Raw genomic sequence first — 20,557 nt, 5'->3', positions numbered from 1 at the left:
ATGGAGGGGGGGAAGAGGGGGAAACTGTGGGAAACCCCCCCCCCCTTGGGACTTTGGTGGGTATTGATGGATGCCAGGAGAGACCCACGCAGCACAGTAGGGCACTTTATTGGCCCATTTTCACATTTTTAAGGTGGATTTTCAGCAATTTTTAAAGGTCTGGGAGCCTGATCTCTGCGATCCCATAGACTTCAATGACTCATTATCTGTGGTTTCATTACCCACAGTAATCAGCGGGAATGGAACCCCCACAGATAATGAGGTCCACCTGTAATGGGTTCTTTCCTAACTGTCTTCCAGAAACAGAAGACAGTTTTGTTTGCTCAAGGCCCTTTCTTTTCCACTGATTCCCCCTTCTTTTTATAGTGCCTCCCCACATGTTGCATGCCACTCTGCTGCAGAGGGCTCCCCAATCCGCAGGAATAGATTCAGAGGGTACAGGAGACTGAGAAGTGGGGAATCCTCTAAAATCACCCTCTCTTTTTCCAAACAGAACTGCCCCCATTTCACAGAATTACTTAGGATACAGCCAGCCCATTTTCTTAGAAGATTTAAGACTATGTTTTAAGAATAACAGTCAGTTTCTAATTCCCCTTTTGGAAATATGTACAAAATCAGAAAAACACATTTGCATTTGTCAGTCACTTCTGCTCTTTATTTTAAAGGCATCCTACTGATCCAAACCACTCCAGAATCTGAAGTCCTCTGAAGCATGCATTAGTACTGTTTTGTGAAATACCCGATAGAATATAAACCAGCCTGATAAAGCTGTGTTTGGGTTTATAAATGTGAGCATAAATTTGGCATCAAGTAATTTTCACAAACTTAGGTAGCAGGTTATGTTGGCCTATCATTTCTGCTCCACAGGGCATTCCACTTGTAAATGACTGTTTGCTTGTTGACCTAGCTTTACTTTTATTGCTTTAAAATATAAAAAACCCTGTTTCAGCTGGTTGTAACTTGTATTTTATTTTATAGACTCCAGAAGAACATGAGTTGGAGACGGGAATAAAATCAAAGGAGGCTCGGAAATACATTTTCAACTGTTTGGATGACATGGCACAGGTAAGAATACTGATTTTAAAAGTAAATGCATAATAATCCAGACCAAATTATTTTGTGCTCATTTTAAATAGGAATTAATTTTATAGTGATCACATATACAACCTATGGAAGAAGAGCAGATTTCTCTATAACTTGCCTCTTAACTAATATGATTACATGACTTCCATATATTAGAAAATGCAGGGGATAAGATGCATTCTTGGAGAACCTAAAATAAACCTATTTTGTTGTTTCTTTCCTGCAAAATTAATGATTTATGCAACAGTCAAGGATTTAGTTTTAACTTTCCTTCTCTAAGGTAAATATGTCTACAGACTTGGAAGGAACAGATATGTTGGCAGAGAAGGCTGACCGAAGAGAATACATTGATTTGTTAAAGAAAATGTTGACAATTGATGCAGATAAGAGAATTACTCCGCTGAAGACTTTGAACCATCCGTTTGTGACAATGAACCATCTGCTGGATTTCCCACACAGCAACCAGTGAGTTTGCGGTATAGATGAATGAAACAGTGTTCAGTCAGTCAGTCAAATGTATAGTTTGCCCTGTCTGAAAGTTCAGGGCAAGTAACAAGTAACGCGAACAATCAATAATACTAGAAGTTTACATTTAAAAAAATTCAGTTAGAATTAAATGAACTTCATCAAAGGAATTCCCAAACTGTGGTTTTAGTATAACATTCTTTGGAGACATTCAACAAAATATTTTATTATAATGATCCATCCACCACCACCACCTTGGATTTCTCATAGGCAAATTATCTTTATATCCCAAAATATATGCCTGAGCTTTGAGATAGGGAGGAGGAGAGGAAGGAAAAGCAGGTGGCAGTGGATGTTTGAAGGCCACCATTCAGAAAGAACAGAGTGCTAAAATCATTTGTCTGGCAATACATATATTTGAGAGTAGCTGCTACTCCAGGGGTAGTCAAACGGCCCTCTAGATGTTGTTGAACTACAACTCCTATCATTCTCAACCACAATTTATTATGGGTGGGGATCATGCAAGTTTTAATTCAACAGTATCTGATGGGCCAAGTTTGCCCACCCCTATGCTACTCAGCGCTGCTTAGATCTGGAGAGTGTGATGAAGGGAGAATGGTGCACATGGTTGATTATGTAGGCACGCAAGATTAAATTTCAGAAGCATAGCACACACAGCCTAAAATGTTTATGATTATTGCTTCATAGCCACACAACTGGCCTTTAAAAAAACAAACAAACCAGCTCGCAGAACAGAGTTGATCCGCATAATGTTTCTTTTAATGCTTCCTCTATTTCAGTGTGAAATCCTGCTTTCAGAACATGGAGATCTGCAAACGAAGAGTTAATATGTATGACACAGTTAATCAGATAAAGAGCCCATTCACAACACATGTTGCACCGAACACAAGCACAAACCTCACCATGAGTTTCAACAACCAGCTCAATACTGTGCATCACCAGGTCTGTTTCTTTCTTTGAATAAATCAACACCCTCCCCCTGCCCAATGTTTCCTGGAGTGATTTTTCTTGGTGACCTAGACTTTGTTTTCAGCAGTTGAACTGTAGTAAATGTGATCAGAAATCAGTACAATATTTAATAGGCAGCTGCCCTGGCAATGTGTGAGTTCCAGGTCTAATTCAGGATGCTGGTGTTGACTTTTAAAACCTTCATCGTCTGTGACCTCTTGGAGAGCAGCTCTTCCTGTGTGACCCATCTCCATCTTCTGTTTTAATGCTTCCATTAGCCAATTGGTTTTTGAGGACATGCTGGTCTGTAAACATATCAGGATATTGAAATCTTGTTAAAGTGGCTCCCTTGTGATTGGCAAGGCTGAAGCTTTTCTACCCTGGATTGTGTACTAGGTTTGTTGCTTTATGAATGTTTGAGAGAGACATGCAACAAAAAGCTGTAGAATACTGCAATTTTAAATTCTTATGCTAGGTGTTCTTTTTTTCTCCAGGCTAGTGTTTTGGCTTCCAATTCTACAGCTGCTGCTACTCTATCTCTGGCAAATTCTGATGTTTCACTGCTGAATTATCAGTCTGCTCTGTACCCTTCATCTGCAGCACCAGTTCCTGGTGTGGCACAGCAGAGTGTTTCCTTACAGCCTGGAACCACACAGATCTGCACCCAAACAGACCCATTCCAGCAAACGTTCATTGTATGTCCTCCTGCCTTTCAAAGTAAGTGTGCGTGGGGGGGGAGCAGGGGGGGTGGCAGATGGTAGAATCCTTACATATTATTTTCACAAAGAGTAGTTTTTAAGGATTGTATGATGTTTTTGCAGACAGGAGATAATGTGATATTTGCATGGTTTTGAAAAGACAGCAGTGGAAATCATCATGGTATCCTGTTTGCGTGTTGAAATCTTAAAATTGAAATAAGCAAGTAAAATGCAATAAGATAGATAGGCTCACATGTGAATGTGCAGTTGATCAGCTAATTTAGGTATGCTCATTTTAGGATCTGTGGGGGTATGTCTACACAGCCCAAGATGATTTGGGGGTTGCCAGGGACAAACCTGGGTTTATTGTCTCAAATATTTTGGAGTTAGAGAATACAGGCCTTGTGTATTTTTGCACATTAGCCAAGTTCAGTGGTCTACTGCTCTCTTATTATTTATTTATTTATTTGATTGATTGATTGATTGATTGATTGATTTCTATACTGCCCTTCCAAAAATGGCTCAGGGCAGTTTACACAGAGAAATAATAAACAAATAAGATGGAACCCTGTCCCCAAAGGGCTCACAATCTAAAAAGAAACATAAGATAGACACCAGCAACAGTCACTGGAGGTACTGTGCTGGGAGTGGATAGGGCCAGTTACTCTTCTCCTGCTAAATAAAGAGAATCGCCACGTTAAAAGGTGCCTCTTTGCCAAGTTAGCAGGGGAGTTAGCAGACCCAATTCAGGTCTGAGCTCTTAATGCAGAAGATTTCACCTTTATAAAACAATTGTACCCCTTCTGACTCACAGCTTCCACTCTAGTACCCCATATGAAATTTCTGTCATCTGGATTGGTGCAAGAGTACTATATTGCACTATAGCACTCTTTCACAAAGTTCCCATTAAAACAAATGAGGTGTGCCACAGTTGCACAGCCATAGGCAGGCTTGTGGTAGAACAACACTGGTTGCACTCCAGACTTAGTGCAACTATTGTGTAAGCCTGTTTGTGAAATAAAATGTTTATTTGCAAGCAACCAATAATGGCAACTCCCAGAAGTAAACCTTAAGGTCGTTCTCATGACTGAGCTGGGGAAAGTTGGTGTGAAATAAAATAATGATGTGGAAGCAACAAAGAATTATGACAGTAAACAAAAGAAAAACTGTGCCTCCCTCCTCCTCATCTGAATCCTCAGCCTAGGGCTTCAGAGCAGAGTCCTCCTATGCCTGTCTTCTCCTGACTAACTGGCTACATACTCATGCTCAGTCGACCCTTCCCTCAACCTGACTGACAGGCTCAGCAGTGAGGGAAGTGCTGGCTGATGCTTAGTGACAGCATTTCCCTTGCTTCTAAGCCTGTCAGTCAGGCTGAGGGAGGGGAGGGGTGGGCTGAGCCTGAGAACATAGCAGCTGGTCAGGAGGAGGGAGGAATACAGCTTGACACTATTCCCTGCTTCTACTCCACTCCTGAAGAGGACTTATTGGCTTGAAGCTGAGACAGGTGCTTTGATCAGGAGGCAATAATGCTTTTAATCTGGGAAGCGGGAGGCCTCTGTATACTTTAGCGAGCCCTTGAAATGCCCTAAGAGTTCACGTACTCTTGGTTTACAATCCCTGTCTTAATGGGTATTGAAAATATTCCTTTTTTGTGCTGTACTGCTATCAAAGTAAACAGATGATGGGTCTGTGGGTCCCATTCGCAACCATCCTACAGTCCACCTCCTTGAGATAATCTGACCAGTGTTGCTTGCAAGTGAAAAGAAATAAAATGTGAAATAAAAAGAAATAAAATAGCTAAAAAAAGAAATAAAATAGCTAAGAATAATAGAATTTTATTGTTGTGAGGGACCTTGGAAGTCTTTTTATCCAACCCCCTGTTCATTGCAAGATATAGCAACAGCAGTCAAAAGGGTGGCCATCCTGTTTCTGTTTGCAAACCTCTAGAGGAGAACTACAATTCTGTAGAATTGTGCAGTTGCATAATACAGTAATGGCATTTTGCTATTCACTCCAGTTGTTTCAAAATCTCTTGCCATATTTATTGTTACCCCTTCCCAATCAATCATCTTTATTACAGTCAAAGACCAGCATAGGATATAATACAGATACAGTAAAATAAAAGATCATGTGGCAATAAAATTATATTACATTAAAATTATTATAAACCAAATTATCATGAAATAATTATAACTAAATTACTAAAAATCAATATACTATAATTAGACTATAAAATTATGACCGCAATCTCTGGCCGCCATTTTGTGGCTAATTTCATTGTTTAAAAAGAAAGGAAGAAAGTTGTGATTCTTCTCTCCCCGCCCCCCTTAGGACTTTTGAGGCCGGTATGGCTGGACACCTACAGACCTGTGGAGCACAGTAGGGCACTCTATTTGGACTGTTTTTGCTCCCCTCTCCCCTCTTATTTTTACTGCAATTTTCCAGGTCTAGGAACCTAAGCCCTGCAAACCCATTGACTTCATTACTCAATATCTGCAGCCCCCCATCTAGAACAGAACCTCCTCAAATAACGAGGTTCACCTGTTTTGCCATGCATAACTGTCTGCTTAAAAGAACCTTTTCAATAATGAGAAAAAAACTTTGATGCCAACTTTTGCTGTTAGTAGTTTGGCTGGCTCTAAATTAATTTATTACCAACCAGTAGATTGCCAGTTCCCATACTGCAATAGATGCCTAACTTCTTTACACTAAGTAGGGGTACATATGGATCTGAGCTGGTGCTGTAGCCTAGGATTAAGCTCCTCACAATGCAGACAAATATTTAGCTATAAGTTGCAATCTCAAATGCTGTGCCATTGTAGCGGTATAATGAAATGCTAAAATCAGAACACTTGATTTTGTGGCAGCTCACCATCTTTCTGGTTTCATTTTTGAGGATTTGTCAGGTGTAGGTAGCAATGCTGCTGAAAATTCTGTAGTAGCATATGCTTCCAAATGTGGCATTTTCTGTGTTATTTCCCACTGTGAAAAATATTGCTGCTTTATTCTTTTGGTTTTACCCACAAGCTGACACATTTTACATATTGGTGTGTGTCAGCTCGTTAATCTGACTGTAATAAGTTGAATTAACCATTCTCAGAGTCAGTAGTAGTAACTATATTGCTTTTTTCCTGATGATTCATTGTTTTAGGAATTGAAAAATGTTTGGATAATTACAGAAGCCTATTAACTATGTCCTCTCCTTTATTCTAAACAGCTGGTCTTCAGGCAACCACAAAGCATTCTGGGTTCCCTGTGAGGATGGACAATGCTGTTCCAATTGTGCCACAGGCACCAGCAGCTCAACCATTGCAGATTCAGTCAGGAGTTCTTACACAGGTAAAAGTGGAGGCAGCATAGTGTCATAAAATGTTCTAGATTCTGGTTGGGAACTAGAAGTTCCTGATTTTCTTAAAGTCACTGGTATAGAGTCCAGCTTAACAACTCTGAAGAAAAGACAACAAAACATGAGCAGTAGTCTGTTTCTTTGCCTAAGTTGCCTTACTGCTTTAACCGTTTTGCCCTTGAGCCCTTTCAAAAGGGCTAAATATTGCCCAGCTCTTTTGGCAGTTGTATCCAAGGCGATCTACCATTGTGCATATGGTAGAATATATTCACAACTGATATAAGATAATTGGTTGGTTTATTAATAAAAGATGCCAGTAAAGGATTTTTTATTCTTATATTTAGTTCAAGCAAATTCCTCTTTCCCTGCCATCTTCTCATTTACAATAGCAGCAATAGCAATAGCAATAGCACTTACATTTATATACCGCTCTATAGCTGAAGCTCTCTAAGCAGTTTACAATGATTTAGCATATTTCCCCCAACATTCTGGGTACTCATTTTACTGACCTCGGAAGGATGGAAGGCTGAGTCAACCTTGAGCCCCTGGTCAGGATCGAACTTGTAACCTTCTGGTTACAGGGCGGCAGTTTTACCACTGCGCCACCAGGGGCTCATTACACCTGTGAAACTGAATTGACAAAAGGAAGGATTATATTAAATATTCACGTTTCAGTATTAATGGTTATTTTGATACTCTAAACCCATCTTAAAAGTGAAGGGATTTCTGGTTCTTGAAGTAACTTGTCGTTTGCAAAATATTCATTTTTATAATGGGTATGTTTGTTCCAGAACAGAAAAACCTAAAATTCTAATAGTTACATAAATTGGTTGCCAGCATAATTTCATGCACTTTTCCATAAGACTTGGTTACATCATTGCAAACGCTGTTGAGGTTAAGCATGATTAAATTTAAAAATGTGCTATAACTTGTCCCTTTTTCATTTGTATTGTGGATGGCATTTGGAAGCACTCAAACTGGCATAACACAAACCTCATACTATATTCTATATAACTGCAAAAAATCCAGTTGGTTCCGATCAAAGTTTTAAACCATTTTGTTAGTGCAATCATTTACCGTATTTTTCGGCAGAAATGCTGCTTTGGTGTTAACGCCACACTGGATTAAAAGCCTGGATTTTAAAAAAAACCAAAAACAAACCCAACAGAAACACCGCATCGCTGTAAACACCATAGCTAAACCAAGTATTGTAACTATGACCATTTGCACCTGCCCCATCTGGGGCACAGCTTCTAAAAGTGCCGCGCCGCGGGCCCAACCTGGCCACCTCTGCCTGAGCAAACTCCTTCAGGGGAAAGAGCAAGGGGCTGAAATGCCCCCACACAGAGTCCAAACGGCCATGGGAAATGAAAAGGGGGTGGGGGAGAAAACCCGAGGCCAGGAAGGCCTGGCTGTGCTGTCGCCACTCCTCCCCCGCCACCTCCGTTGCTTCGAGGCCCTTTCAGAGCCTCTCATTGGTCAGGACAGCCCTGCTGTGCTGCCACTGTGCCTCCTTCCACTCCTCCATTTGCACTTAATCACTGCGTCGCGTAAATGCTGCAGGCGCTGAAAAACAACTTTCTAAAATGTATGCGCCGTGGCTTTTACACCGAAAAATACGGTAATACAGTTACACTGATCATTAAATCACCTCATTTTTAAAAAGTGTTTATAGGAAGTCAGTTATTACTCTGGTTTAACAATCAGACCTTTCCAGTAAACCACTTTAGGGCCTGTTTTATGCTTTCAGGCCTTCCCTAGTTTAGATACCCCTCATGATTAAGAATGCACGAAACACCAAAAGTAAGTTGGTTAATGTACTTGATATCATTGCATACAAGATATACTGTATTAAGGTTGTAGAAGAGCATATTGGTTTCAGTGCATACCTATGAATTCTGCAAGCCACTCAAAAGCACCACTAGTATCCTTGGGGAGAAAGCCTTTCTGGCCCTGTTACCTCCGTACATTTGTTTCACTCACTGCCTAATCTACATTTCAGGGAAGCTGTACACCACTAATGGTAGCAACTCTTCATCCTCAAGTAGCCACCATCACGCCGCAGTATGCGGTGCCCTTTACTCTGAACTGCGCAGCCGGCCGGCCCGCGCTAGTAGAACAGACGGCTGCAGTACTGGTAATTGCCTCCCTTGATTGTGTTCACTAACGGAGTTTTTGTTTTAACTTAGACTTGCAGAGGGCATGGAAGCATGTGCCATCTTGTGGCTGTGTTCTTGCTACATCTTAATGTCTTGTTGTTTTTCCTCCCCAACATTGCTGAAGCACTGTCTGACTCTGATGTTTAGTGTTGCTCTGTAAAGAATCCAGATCCATTGACTGTTGTTCTTTACTAGCCTAGTATGCTGATCAAACTCTTCTCCTAATCCGAGAAGAGTGGTAATTGTATTTCTTCTTTGCTTTACTCTTCTATCTTCTTTATGTTTTATTGACTGAAAATAAAGGCTTGATGGCCTTTAGGTTGACTCTGCCACAGGTACCTGGGTAGCCAGAATTTGACAAGTCTAGCTGCTATTTTCTTTTTTGTTTCCTCGCATGTAGAAATGTTTTAGGCACTGAAAACCTCTAATATCAGCAAATGCTTTATTAATTTATGGCTTAATAATCCAGATTTCTTAACCTCCATCGAATAATGATGACCCTAATTCCTCCTGGCCTTTCATTACCTCTGACAAATCATTGGCAGTGCGCATCATCCTCAAAGATGTTGCCCTCTACCAATGCTTTTAGTTCCTTTTGCATTTCTTGGTTGAGATTAAAGGTGAGCTCTTCCCTTCGAAACTGTTTTTCAGGGTAGTTTGTTCTTAAGTGCAGTGGGATATTTAAGGAAGTGGCAGTGTATATTTTCAAAATTTCCACTCCTATTTTGGATTTCTCTGGTACCTTTATTTGAATTTACACTGTTGGTGCCACAGAACAGTCAATCGGAAACCCCAGAATCAGATCAGTGAAGCTTATGGAAACATTGCAGTGCACTTGAAACCCTGGTGTCCTCACGTGTCTTGCAAAGCACACTTCATCTGTCACATATTTCATTGTCTTTTGTGGCTTTAAAGTGATAATTCATGAACATCTTTCTCTTCCAATGGAGATACATTCTGGATCATTGTTGACTCTAGTCAGAAACAAGGGTCTCCACAAGACAAGTCACTGCTCCTTATGGCATTGTGCCCCAGCAAGTGCAAGCAGGTAGAAAAGATAGGTTCTTAAACATTACAGCTATATGTGCTGAAAAGGCCACTAAAATCTCACAGTTCACCCTTCTACCTCCCCTCATATTCAGTTCAGGGTTGAAACTTAGTTTCTGAAACAAGTGGCATGCATGTATAGAACATAAAAGTCTGTTCTGCGATTAGCTACTATCAGAGGGCTGCTTTGAGCTTCTTGGCCAGCAGCTGAATGTGATCAGTTCTTCTTTTAGATTCATTTAATTAGTTAATTAAATTAATTTGAATTTAATTTGTTTTGGGGTATTTTTAATTGGTTTTGAATTATTTTTATATTGTTTTAAGCAGTGTGTTTTAGATGGTGTTTGTTTTATGTCTTTTTAAATTTGTTGTGCACCGCCCAGAGCCTATATGATGGGGTGGTCTATTAAATAAATAAATAAATAAATGCTAGGAGACTGAATTCAAGGCTCTGAGCTTAATCAGAATTAGTTGCCAAAGAAAGCTGAACTTGTATAAAATATGCAAATTAAGCATATTGCATATATCTGCTTAGTTTGCATAACTTTGTTTCTGCAAGTGGGGAGAAGAACTCTACAAGGTACTGACTACTTGAAATCCTTTCCTGCTTCTCCCACCTCTTCTGAGATTTCACCAGGCATTATCTGCACCTTTCAAGCCTCTTTGCAGCCTTAAGGGTTTGGAACTTGCTCTTGCAAAGACAAACCCCAAAGCTGAGATTTTTGTAATGCTGAATTTTGCACCCAATACTAATTTCTGTGCTTGTGTGGTGCAATGACACATATCCCCGACTAAATCCACCTGCCTATCTGGATCCTACTTTCCTCTCTGAATTTGACTTCTAATAGCTTTTTGCCTGAAGTGCTCACCTTTAGTGCTTTCAACACTTCTCCCTTTTGCCGCTTCATCTAAGTTTGCATTAGCCATTTGCGAAGCTTTGCATATTTTTGTCCCTCCTCTGTCAAAACAGTTCGTCGCTTGGAAGGCCCGATTTCTGCCTCCTGTTGGGACATTAGATCTCGCACTGTATTAAACTCTGCTTTGTCTTGTGCAGGTGTTGGCTTTTGGAAAGAGGCATGGTGTGACTTGTTAACATAATTCTCTTTTTTTTTAATTATTCCGCTTGTGTTGGCAGAGGGGTTAGCAGTTCTCTGCTTGAAGGCTTCTTGTTTGGAACCAGTGTTATGTAATAAGTTGATCTGTTACTTGCAGAAATACGACATTTAGAACACATGTTCATAGTTTGTGGTTTGAATTGCATGGAGCGTAACTGTATGTGTTGTACTGCAGAACTTGTATTTTGTGAATAGCGGGGAAAACGCTCTTCTCTTTAGGGAAATCACTGTTCTTAGATGGCTTTGCATATAAATGGGGCAGGTGATAAAAATGAATTTATTGTATTAGTAGTAGGGATCCAGAAATATGGTCACGAGTGACTAACATTATTTTAGTGACCTGAAGGGAAAGATTGTACCATATTGCATAACAGGCATAATAAGTAACCTGTCAGAACATTGTGAGGCAGTGAATGTCTCTTCAAAATGGGGCATGCTGCATTTTTGGTGTTGGGAGGAAGTGTTAGTGACATGGGTTGGAGGGGCATCTCCACTGCTCACCACTTCTCCTTTGTTTAAAAACACCAAAAAAAGCCCATCACTGGGCAGTGGGTACAAAAGTGATGCACTTAGTTTGCCTTTTATCAATAAGGACACAAAAGAGCCAAGCCTGAGTAACTGTTAGTAATAATGACTGACATCCTGACTAACAAAGTGGATGTTTAAGGGGCCATGGTCCCTCACAACTGGGTTTGTGTGCATGTGCAGAAGCCTCTGCGGAAGAATAACAAGCTCCTCAAGGTACTCTTAGGCCCACTGTCTTGCGCACATGGCACACCATTAAATTAGGCGGTAGAGTGCCTATTCCCTCGGTTCCTTTGTGACTGCAGCACTAACCGCAACAGGAGGGTTTGCGCCATTTGCTCCTCATTCCTGTGGAGAAAACACAGTTTCTCTCTTTACTCCTTTTCTGACCCTTTTGACCCTACAGACAGTTCTTTGACTGCTCTTTCGGACTTCGTTTTGGCTTGGTTTCCATGTGCCCTCCTCCCAGCTCTGACCATGGTCTGTTTAACTCTACTTTCTCTTTTGCCCGCCATTGCTTGGTCCCTCAGTGGACTAAAAAAACAACACAATTTAAGAGGTGTACTTCATAGGAACATAGAAAGCTGCCATATACTGAGTCAGAACATAGGTCCATCTCGCTCAGTATTGTCTACACAGACTGGCAGCAGCTTCTCCAAGGTTGCAGGCAGGAATCTCTCTCAGCCCTATCTTGGAGATGCCAGGGAAGGAACTTGGAGCCTAGATGTTCTTCCCAGAGCGGCTCCATACCTTAAGGGGAATATCTTACAGTGCTCACACTTCTAGTCTCCCTTCCATATGCAACCAGGGCGGATCCTGTTTAGCTTAAGAGGACAAGTCATGCTTGCTACCATAAGACCAGCTCTCTTGCTACCACAAGACCAGCTCTCTTCCTATAGGGGAACGTTACCCCATTCATACCAACACGAACAGTGTTTAATCTGCTTAGGGGAAAGCCACAATGTTTGTGCCTGTAAAATTTGTCTGGCTTTTTCAAAGCAGACAGAAAAAGGAGGGAACTTTGTTTGCGGGCGGCCCTATATGAGCCAGCATTTCATCTGCCAACTCCGATGCCTAGATTGCTGATTCTGTCGACAGCATCATTGCCAACTGGCTGCTGCCGATCGAGCTCAGGAGCGGCCTTGGCCTCAACATCTGCACCCGCCCCTTATGCCTCGTCTTGGGATGGGGGCTGCAGTGATACTACTTTCAAGACCCCAGCAGCACTTTCTAAAGCCAATTCCCATCACAAGCGCAGACACTGCTCTTCGAGTCCCCCGTCTTCTTCTAAACATTGTAGAACATCTTCGACATCAAGGACTTCTCTCCGTACATCCTTGCCGATGACCACACAGAGGGATTGCTACAGCTGACAAACCATTTCACCTTCAACATCAACTTCTCTGCCAATACTGACCTTGCCGCCAGTGGTAACTGCAGCACCTCGATGCTCCCCGACACCGGCTGCAATGGCCTCGACACCAATGGCATAGATTGCTTTACAGCCAACGACACTGATGGCCTCGCCTACTCATCTAGGCCTCTCACCTGTTGTCTCTCCAGTGCACACCATACACTCAGGATCCAGCAGGAGTAGGCACTCCTCTAGAGCTGCATCCCCTATTGTTCAAGATCACACTTTCAGATCTTTGGAATCCCTAATGGGGTTCTTCACACTCCCCTTTTGGAGTCTAACTTTAAGGGCTTTCCTCTCTTGGTCCTGGATACCGATGAGGATGTTAATCCTCCATCAGTCCCCAAGACTCCATCTGGCTCTCCAAGATAAGTCACTCCAAGACACTTCATATCTGCCATGGTATGAGAGGTATGATCATTCTGCAGCCACTGATCGCCCATTATTATTATTATTATTATTATTATTATTATTATTATTATTATTATTATTATTATTATCCCGCTTTTCCTCCAAGGAGCCCAGAGCGGTGTACTACATACTTAAGTTTCTCTTTCACAACAACCCTGTGAAGTAGGCTAGGCTGAGAGAGAATTGACTGGCCCAGAGTCACCCAGCTAGTATCATGGCTGAATGGAGATTTGAACTCAGGTCTCCCCGGTTCTAGTCCAGCACTCTAACCACTACACCATGCTGGCGCTTGCTGGGTGCCTTAGACCTGGGATACATCAGGGGCTTCTGCTGTTTCAGGAATCCTGACTATCCCCTTTCTCTGGGCTTTCCATTATGAGTGTGACGTATATCTGTTTTGGAAAGCCAGGAAGCTCAAGGGAGACCTAGAGGCTGTTCCTTCTAAGGATCTAAGCATCACACCTACTGTGCCCTCCTCTCCTTTTAAGAGGTCTGGAGCGCCTTCCACTCTTCTAATTGTTGTGGAGCAACAGCCTCCCGCTCTTCCACCTGGTCAGACAACTACTACTCAATCAATTTCCGCTAAATCTCCTGATATGCATAATGCAAGCTTTGATGGGGAATATGAATTCTCCTCCTCATCACAAGGGAAATCTGTAGCAACAGACCAACCATCTGGCACCTCTCAAAATGAAAATGTCGCCACTGCTCCATCTAGTTCCTCAGCTCAGGAAACCAAGTTCTACACGTTGCAAGTCCTTGTCATGGCTAAGGCCCTGGGACTGGAAATTAAGGCAACTGTACAAGACGTCTCTGACCCTGTCTGCAGCTTCATGTCCAGCTCTTCCTCCTTGCAACCAATTTCATTCCAGTGCTACCAGTCTTGGCCAACTCGGCCAAGGTTGTCTTGGACACTCCTTCGACCACTACTTCTAAGCGCTTCAAAACCCTTTATAGATTTCAGGAGGATTCCTGCTCTTTCTTGTTCAAGCATCCCACTCCCACCCCCAAATAATCTGGTAGTTCACTGCACCATAAGCAGCAAATTGGGCAAATCCATTCTGCCCCCACAGATAAGGAGGGAAGGAAGCTTGACTCCACGGGAATGAGATCTTACTCTTCCTCATACCTAGCCATCAAAATCACCCTTTATGTGGCCTTTATGGCTAAGTACAGCTTCTTGGTTGGGGTAAGCTGAAGCAAGACCTGGCTGATGCCCCTGATTAAATACACCCACCCAACTCCTACTTTTCTTGAGAAGGTTCTCTGTCTTCTCTGGAAAGAAGCCATAGAAACTGTTCCACCAGAAGACCCGTGTAAGGATTTTTACTCAAGGTATTTCCAGGTCCCAAAGAGGGACTGAGGCCTCTGTCCTATCATGGACTTGATACCCCTAAACAGTTTTGTGAACACAAAGAAATTCCAGATGCTCTCTCTACATCACATCGTACCTCTTCTAACACAGGAAAAATGGCTCGCCACCCTAGACTTGAAGGATGCTCATTTCCATGTTGGAATATGATCTGCACACATACCTTCATTTTACTCTGAGCACTCAGGTTTCCCAATTTGGATTACTCCCTTTTGGTCTCTCCACAGCCCCTCAGGTTTACACCAAATGTATGAATGCCATCATAGCGCCTGGGGTGTTGGACTAACCTTATTTGGATGATTGGCTTTGCACATCAGAGGACAATAACTCTTTAACTCTCGCATCTCCACGATACCCTGGATCTTCTAGTTTGTCTGTGGATCCAAGGTTCAAATCAAATCTGACACCCCGGCACCAAATACATTTCATTGGTGCCGTTTTAGATTCAGAAATTGGGAAAACATACCTTCCAGAGGACAGGAAGCTTTCCATCAAAAACCTGATCTCATCCTGCCTCATCAACCCTTGCCAGAGGCTTCTGGGCCATATGGCTTCCTGCACCACCATTGTTTCATATGCTCGACTCCACATGAGAATGCTCCAGCTCTCGTTCCTGTTAGTGTTCAAACCGAACGTTGATAGCCAGAGCACCTGGCTCTCCCATCCGCCTCCGGTCATGAAATCTCTCAATTGGTGGATGAAGCCAGCCTCCTTTTCCTCCAGCATGCTTTTCAGTCTTCCCTCACTGTCACCTCAGATGACTCTCTGAAGGGCTGGAGCCCCACTGCCAGGAATTCCTCACCCAAGGTCTCTGGACTTCTCAACAATGTCACCACCACATAAACCTCCTGGAACTCCTAGCAGCCTTCTGTGCCTTAAAATCATTCTTTCCTCTGCTGAAAAACAAAGTTGTTCAACTACTCCCAGACAATACAATGACAATAGCCTATGTAAACCACCAAGGAGGAACTGCTTCCTGCTCTCTTTGTCACCTAGCCTCTTGTCTATGGGACTGGTGTGTGAGACACCATATTCACTCAGTGGCATTACTCATCAGTGGCATGGATGGGTCAAGTAGGCACCCTCAACAGGGACCTCAACTAATCCCTGCCACACGAGTGGGAATTGAACCCTCCTGTCCTCCTCCAAATATTCCATCTTTGAAAGACTGTGGAACTTTTTGCCACCAAACTCAACAAAAAGTGCAGCCTTTATTGGTCAAATGCTGCAATGGGAAAGAACCCATTGCTTTAAGAGGGGTTTGGATAACTTCATGGAGGAGAGGTTTATCAACGTCTACTAGTCAGAGGGCTATAGGCCACCTCCAGCCTCAAAGGCAGGATGCCTCTGATTACTAGTTGCAGGGGAGTAACAGCAGGAGAGAGGGCATGCCCTCAACTTCTGCCTGCAGACTTCCAGTGGCATCTGGTGGGCTACTGTGTGAAATAGGATGCTGGACTAGATGGGCCTTGGGCCTGATCCAGCGGGGCTGTTCTTATGTTCTTAACACCATGGAGGGTGCATTTCAACTACCTTGGATGGGACACCTCTTTTACCCTTTCTCCTCCTTTCCAAGATTCTTGCCAAAATCCTACAGGAAGGGACTCAATGTGTCCTTGTAACCCCATGGTGGCCATGTTAACCCTGGTTTCCTACTTCTTCAGCTATCCAAGGGCCAACACCAGCATCTTCCCTGTGCCAAGATCTGCTTTCTCAGAACTCAGGCAAGTTCTTCATCCTGACCTGCAGACTCTTAGTCTGAGAGCTTGGAGGCTCAACTTCTAGACACTATTCTTTTGAATGAAAGAAAAGAGTCTACTTGTAAAAATTACAAATGCAAGTGGAAGCGTTCCTCTGTATATGCTGCCTCTAAGGGGTTTGAGCCCTTCACACTGCCTCTATCTACCAGATTATTCTCCACCAGACCTTGCTAAAGTGTTCTGGCCTCCAATGCCTCGCTTTGGTGCATTTGGTGGCCCTTGCAGTGTTCTCTCACCCAGATGCCTAATGGCTCCTAAAGGGAATCAATAACCTTTTTCCTCCTGTCAGACCTCCCATTAAACCCTTGAGCCTGTCTCCAGTACTTTCCTCACTCACAGAAGATCCTTTTGCACCTCTAATTTCCGCTTCCCTGAAATCCCTATCCCTCAAAGTTGCCTTTCTTATTGCCATCACCACAGCCAGGAGAGTCTGCAAGCTCACTGCCCAATGTTCTAATTTTCCTTACACAATCCCCCCACCAAAGTAGTCTTTAAACTGGATTCTTCTTTCAAACCCAGAATAATTTCTGATTTCCACTTAAGTCAGAATCTCATTTTACCTACTTTACCAAAGCATTCTACCGCCTTTGAGAAATCCATGAACTCCCTCGATGTCAGGAGAGTTTTGCTCTACTACTTGGACAGAACGCACCCATTCTCTAAATCCAATAGACTCTTCATTTCCTAGAAAGGTACACAAAAAGGTCTACCTATCTCTAGACAATATTTGTTGCATTGGCTCATTGAGTTCATTTTCCTATGATACAACCAGCAACAGGTTAAACCCCTTTCTTGAATCAGGGCGCATTCTACAAGGGACATAGCCACTTGAGCAGCCCACATGTCCAGTATTAGTATGAGACACATTTGCAGAGCTGCCACTTGGTCCTCTGATCAGCCCTTTATCAAACATTATGCAATTGGACATTCATTTCACAGCTGAAGCTAAAATGGGTGGTGCTTAAAAAGGTTCTGTGATTGCCTCCTGGCTCCCACCTCCGCTCTGCTGAGTTTGCTAATAACCCAGTTGTGATGGACCGTGGATCGCCTTAAAGATAAGCAGGTTGCTTACCTCTAAGGTGATATTTGATTCATTTTCACCTCTCCATCTTCGCTCTACATAACAACCCTCAGGAACTGAGGGAAGAGGTGCTTTCCTGCCTAATTTAACAGTGCGACATATGTGCAAGATGGCAGGCCTAAGAGCATCTTGAGGAGTTTGTGATTCTTCCACGAACACTTCTGCACATGCGCACAAACCCAGTTGTGAGTGACCATGGATCCCCCTAAAGATCACCTGTTACAGGTAAGCAACCTGCTTTTCCTTTTTGTCCAGGTAAAATGAGATGAAGTGTTGTTCTAAGCTGTTTCTGCCTTTTTCAATACCCTGGATTCATTTCTCCAGAGTATCATGGTTAAAGTAGTGTTTCTCAGACTTCCCTCACCCCTACTCACATTACCTTCTGCTTCTCTCCCAACCCTGCATCAGCATCTATTCCCCAAGCAAGCTGCAGAGATCCTTGCATACAGAAATGTGTGTGCAGCCTGCTTCTGTGTACAAGGATCTGAAATGGTATACTAAAGTAGTAGATGAGCGGGAAATATTTGCAGGGTGGGGCGGATGTTGGTTCTTCCAAAATAGTTAATTTCACATCAGGGTGCTTGCATGCAAACTACTTGCATGTCAAGTATTAATCAAAGACTGGCATTAGAAGCGTAAACATGACATCTCCAACCCATCCCCGCACAAGGAAACATTATTAGAAAATGCAGCAACCTTTCTTCCCAAATCAGGTTGGGGTAAAAAGGTCGTGTGGGAGCAACACTGCCTATTATCCACACAAAACTAATGTAGATAAGTGAGAGCCCTCTGTTAGGCAGGCATTTAAACTGCTCAGGTCTTGGCTGGTGGATGGGGAGTAATGATCGGATCCCTCCCTGGACCTTGGTGTCCTGCATCCTACAAAGGAGACTCATCTCATCATTTGAGAATCATGGTCTTTAAAGCCATCCCAGATATGTCACATCTAGTGCTGGTTTTCAGCTTCTTATTTTCTGATACATTTTCTGCAGTACACTGTAAACACCAATCTCCCCATTGGCAGCCCTTGTGATATAAAGGATGAAAAGAGTGGCAGAGCATGGTTGTACTCTTCACTCCTTGTTCACTTCCTACTGTAAAGTTATTTGTGGAAGTGCAGTCATGTGTCTTTATCTCTGCAAGTTAACAGTCTACTCATTTCTTTTACTTTGAACAAATTAATGTTTCTCCCCCAACTTTTAAAAAGCAAATCTTGGTAAATCTCTTTGTTTTTCTGTTTGCTGTTTTGCAGCAGGCCTGGCCTGGAGGGACTCAACAGATCCTGTTACCTTCCACCTGGCAACAACTTCCTGGCGTAGCACTGCACAATTCTGTCCAACCTACAGCTGTGATTCCAGAGACAATTGGAAGCAATCAGCAGTTAGCTGACTGGAGGTAAATCTTTATAAAGCAGGAAGCCTGCTAGTTATGTAGCGAAACCTAGGATTGGAAGAATGTAATCTTTTCAGATTATATGCTTTTGGAGCATGAGGTGGTGGGAGGTTCAGGTAGGTTGGTGAACATAATCAGCTTTCCATGGCTCTCAAATATAAAACATGCCTGCTGATTAGGTTGATTAGGATACATTAGATTCTGGAAAATTACAACTATTTACACTTCTGTAAAACAATGACACCTGATGGTCCTCAGATGGATTAGTGTACTGATTTGAAGAAGTAGTGAATTGACTTTTTGCTGCTGCTGATTTGCTTATAACTGTGATTTTTATTGTTTGTTTTACTGATTCATTTTAATTATTTATTTTGTTTATACACTGCTTTGAGATTTTGTATGCAAGGCGGTATATACAGCTACAGTGGGTATAGGAAAGAATCACCCCCTTTGATAGACCTTAAATTCTGGTTCCCTTACATCCTGAAATGAAAACACAAAGAAAATTCCCTTCACCAGCTGTACTTATCCAATGCAACCTATAACATCCAACTGAAAAACATCACAATTACAGTCCAGAAAAAGTGTCAGAAACAAAAAACAAGAATTACTGAGATTGAAAAAGGATCACCCCCCCAATGTCAATATTTTGTTGAACCACCTTTTGCTTTAATAACAGCCTTGAGTCTGTTGGGATACTTCTCTATCAACCTTGCACATCTAGACGGAGCAGTATTTGCCCACTCCTCCATACAGAACTGTTCAAGTTCGGTCACATTGGATGGTAGGTGTTGGTGGACTGCTATCTTCAAATCTCTCCACAGATTTTCTATGGGATTTAGATCTGGGCTCTGACTGGGCCACATGAGGACGTTCACTTTTTTCTCCTTCAGCCGCTGTGTGGTCAATTTTGCTGTGTGCTTCGGATCGTTGTCATGTTGAAAGGTGAATCTTCTGCCCATCCTCAACTGTCTGGCAGAGGGTAGCAGGTTTTTTTCCAGAATCTGACGGTATTTTGCCCCATCCATTTTTCCTTCTACCCTAACGAGAGCCCCAGTCCCTGAGGCAGAGAAACACCCCCACAACAGGATGCTGCCACCTCCATGCTTCACTGTAGGTATGGTGTGTTGTGGATGGTGAGCTGTGTTGGATTTACGCCAGGTGTACTGTTTGGTGTTGAGGCCAAATTGTTCAATCTTGGTCTCATCTGACCATAAGACCTTTTTCCATTTGGCATCAGAATCTTCAAGGTGCCTTCTGGCAAAGCTCAAATGAGCTTTAATGTGGCCTTTCTTGAGAAGTGGCTTTCTCCTTGCGACCCTCCCGAACAAGCCACATCTGTGGAGCACTCGTGAAATTGTTGTCACATGCACAGAACAACCACTCTTTGCCATGAAGTCCTTTAACTCCTTCAGAGTGGCCATTGGCCTCTTGGTAACCTCTCTTACCAGTTTCCTCCTTGCTCTTCCATCCAGTTTGGAGGGCCGACCGGATCCAGGGAGGATAGCAGTCCACCAACACCTACCATCCAATGTGACCGAACTTGAACAGTTCTGTACGGAGGAGTGGGCAAATATTGCTCCGTCTAGATGTGCAAGGTTGATAGAGAAGTATCCCAACAGACTCAAGGCTGTTATTAAAGCAAAAGGTGGTTCAACAAAATATTGACATTGGGGGGGTGATCCTTTTTCAATCTCAGTAATTCTTGTTTTTTGTTTCT

General features: G+C 42.7%; 1 protein-coding gene across 7 annotated transcripts in view; it reads left to right on the top strand.

Annotated features, from left to right (window-relative positions):
• HIPK1 (homeodomain interacting protein kinase 1) overlaps positions 1 to 20,557 on the top strand; it is a 72,667-nt gene that overhangs the window by 38,606 nt on the left and 13,504 nt on the right. For 6 of the 7 annotated variants that reach the window (XM_053245423.1, XM_053245419.1, XM_053245418.1 and 3 more), the window contains 7 exons: positions 979 to 1,065; positions 1,364 to 1,548; positions 2,349 to 2,511; positions 3,012 to 3,234; positions 6,433 to 6,554; positions 8,564 to 8,698; positions 18,698 to 18,840. In XM_053245423.1, the coding sequence (XP_053101398.1) occupies positions 979 to 1,065; positions 1,364 to 1,548; positions 2,349 to 2,511; positions 3,012 to 3,234; positions 6,433 to 6,554; positions 8,564 to 8,698; positions 18,698 to 18,840 (1,058 nt within the window). The remainder of the gene's footprint in view (positions 1 to 978; positions 1,066 to 1,363; positions 1,549 to 2,348; positions 2,512 to 3,011; positions 3,235 to 6,432; positions 6,555 to 8,563; positions 8,699 to 18,697; positions 18,841 to 20,557) is intronic. The other variant, XM_053245425.1, reaches the window with a different exon arrangement.

This window comes from Hemicordylus capensis, chromosome 4 (assembly GCF_027244095.1).
Source record: "Hemicordylus capensis ecotype Gifberg chromosome 4, rHemCap1.1.pri, whole genome shotgun sequence".
NCBI lineage: Eukaryota > Metazoa > Chordata > Lepidosauria > Squamata > Cordylidae > Hemicordylus > Hemicordylus capensis.
The sequence above is the reverse complement of the archived record's forward strand: the minus strand, read 5'-3'. Positions and strand labels throughout refer to the sequence as shown.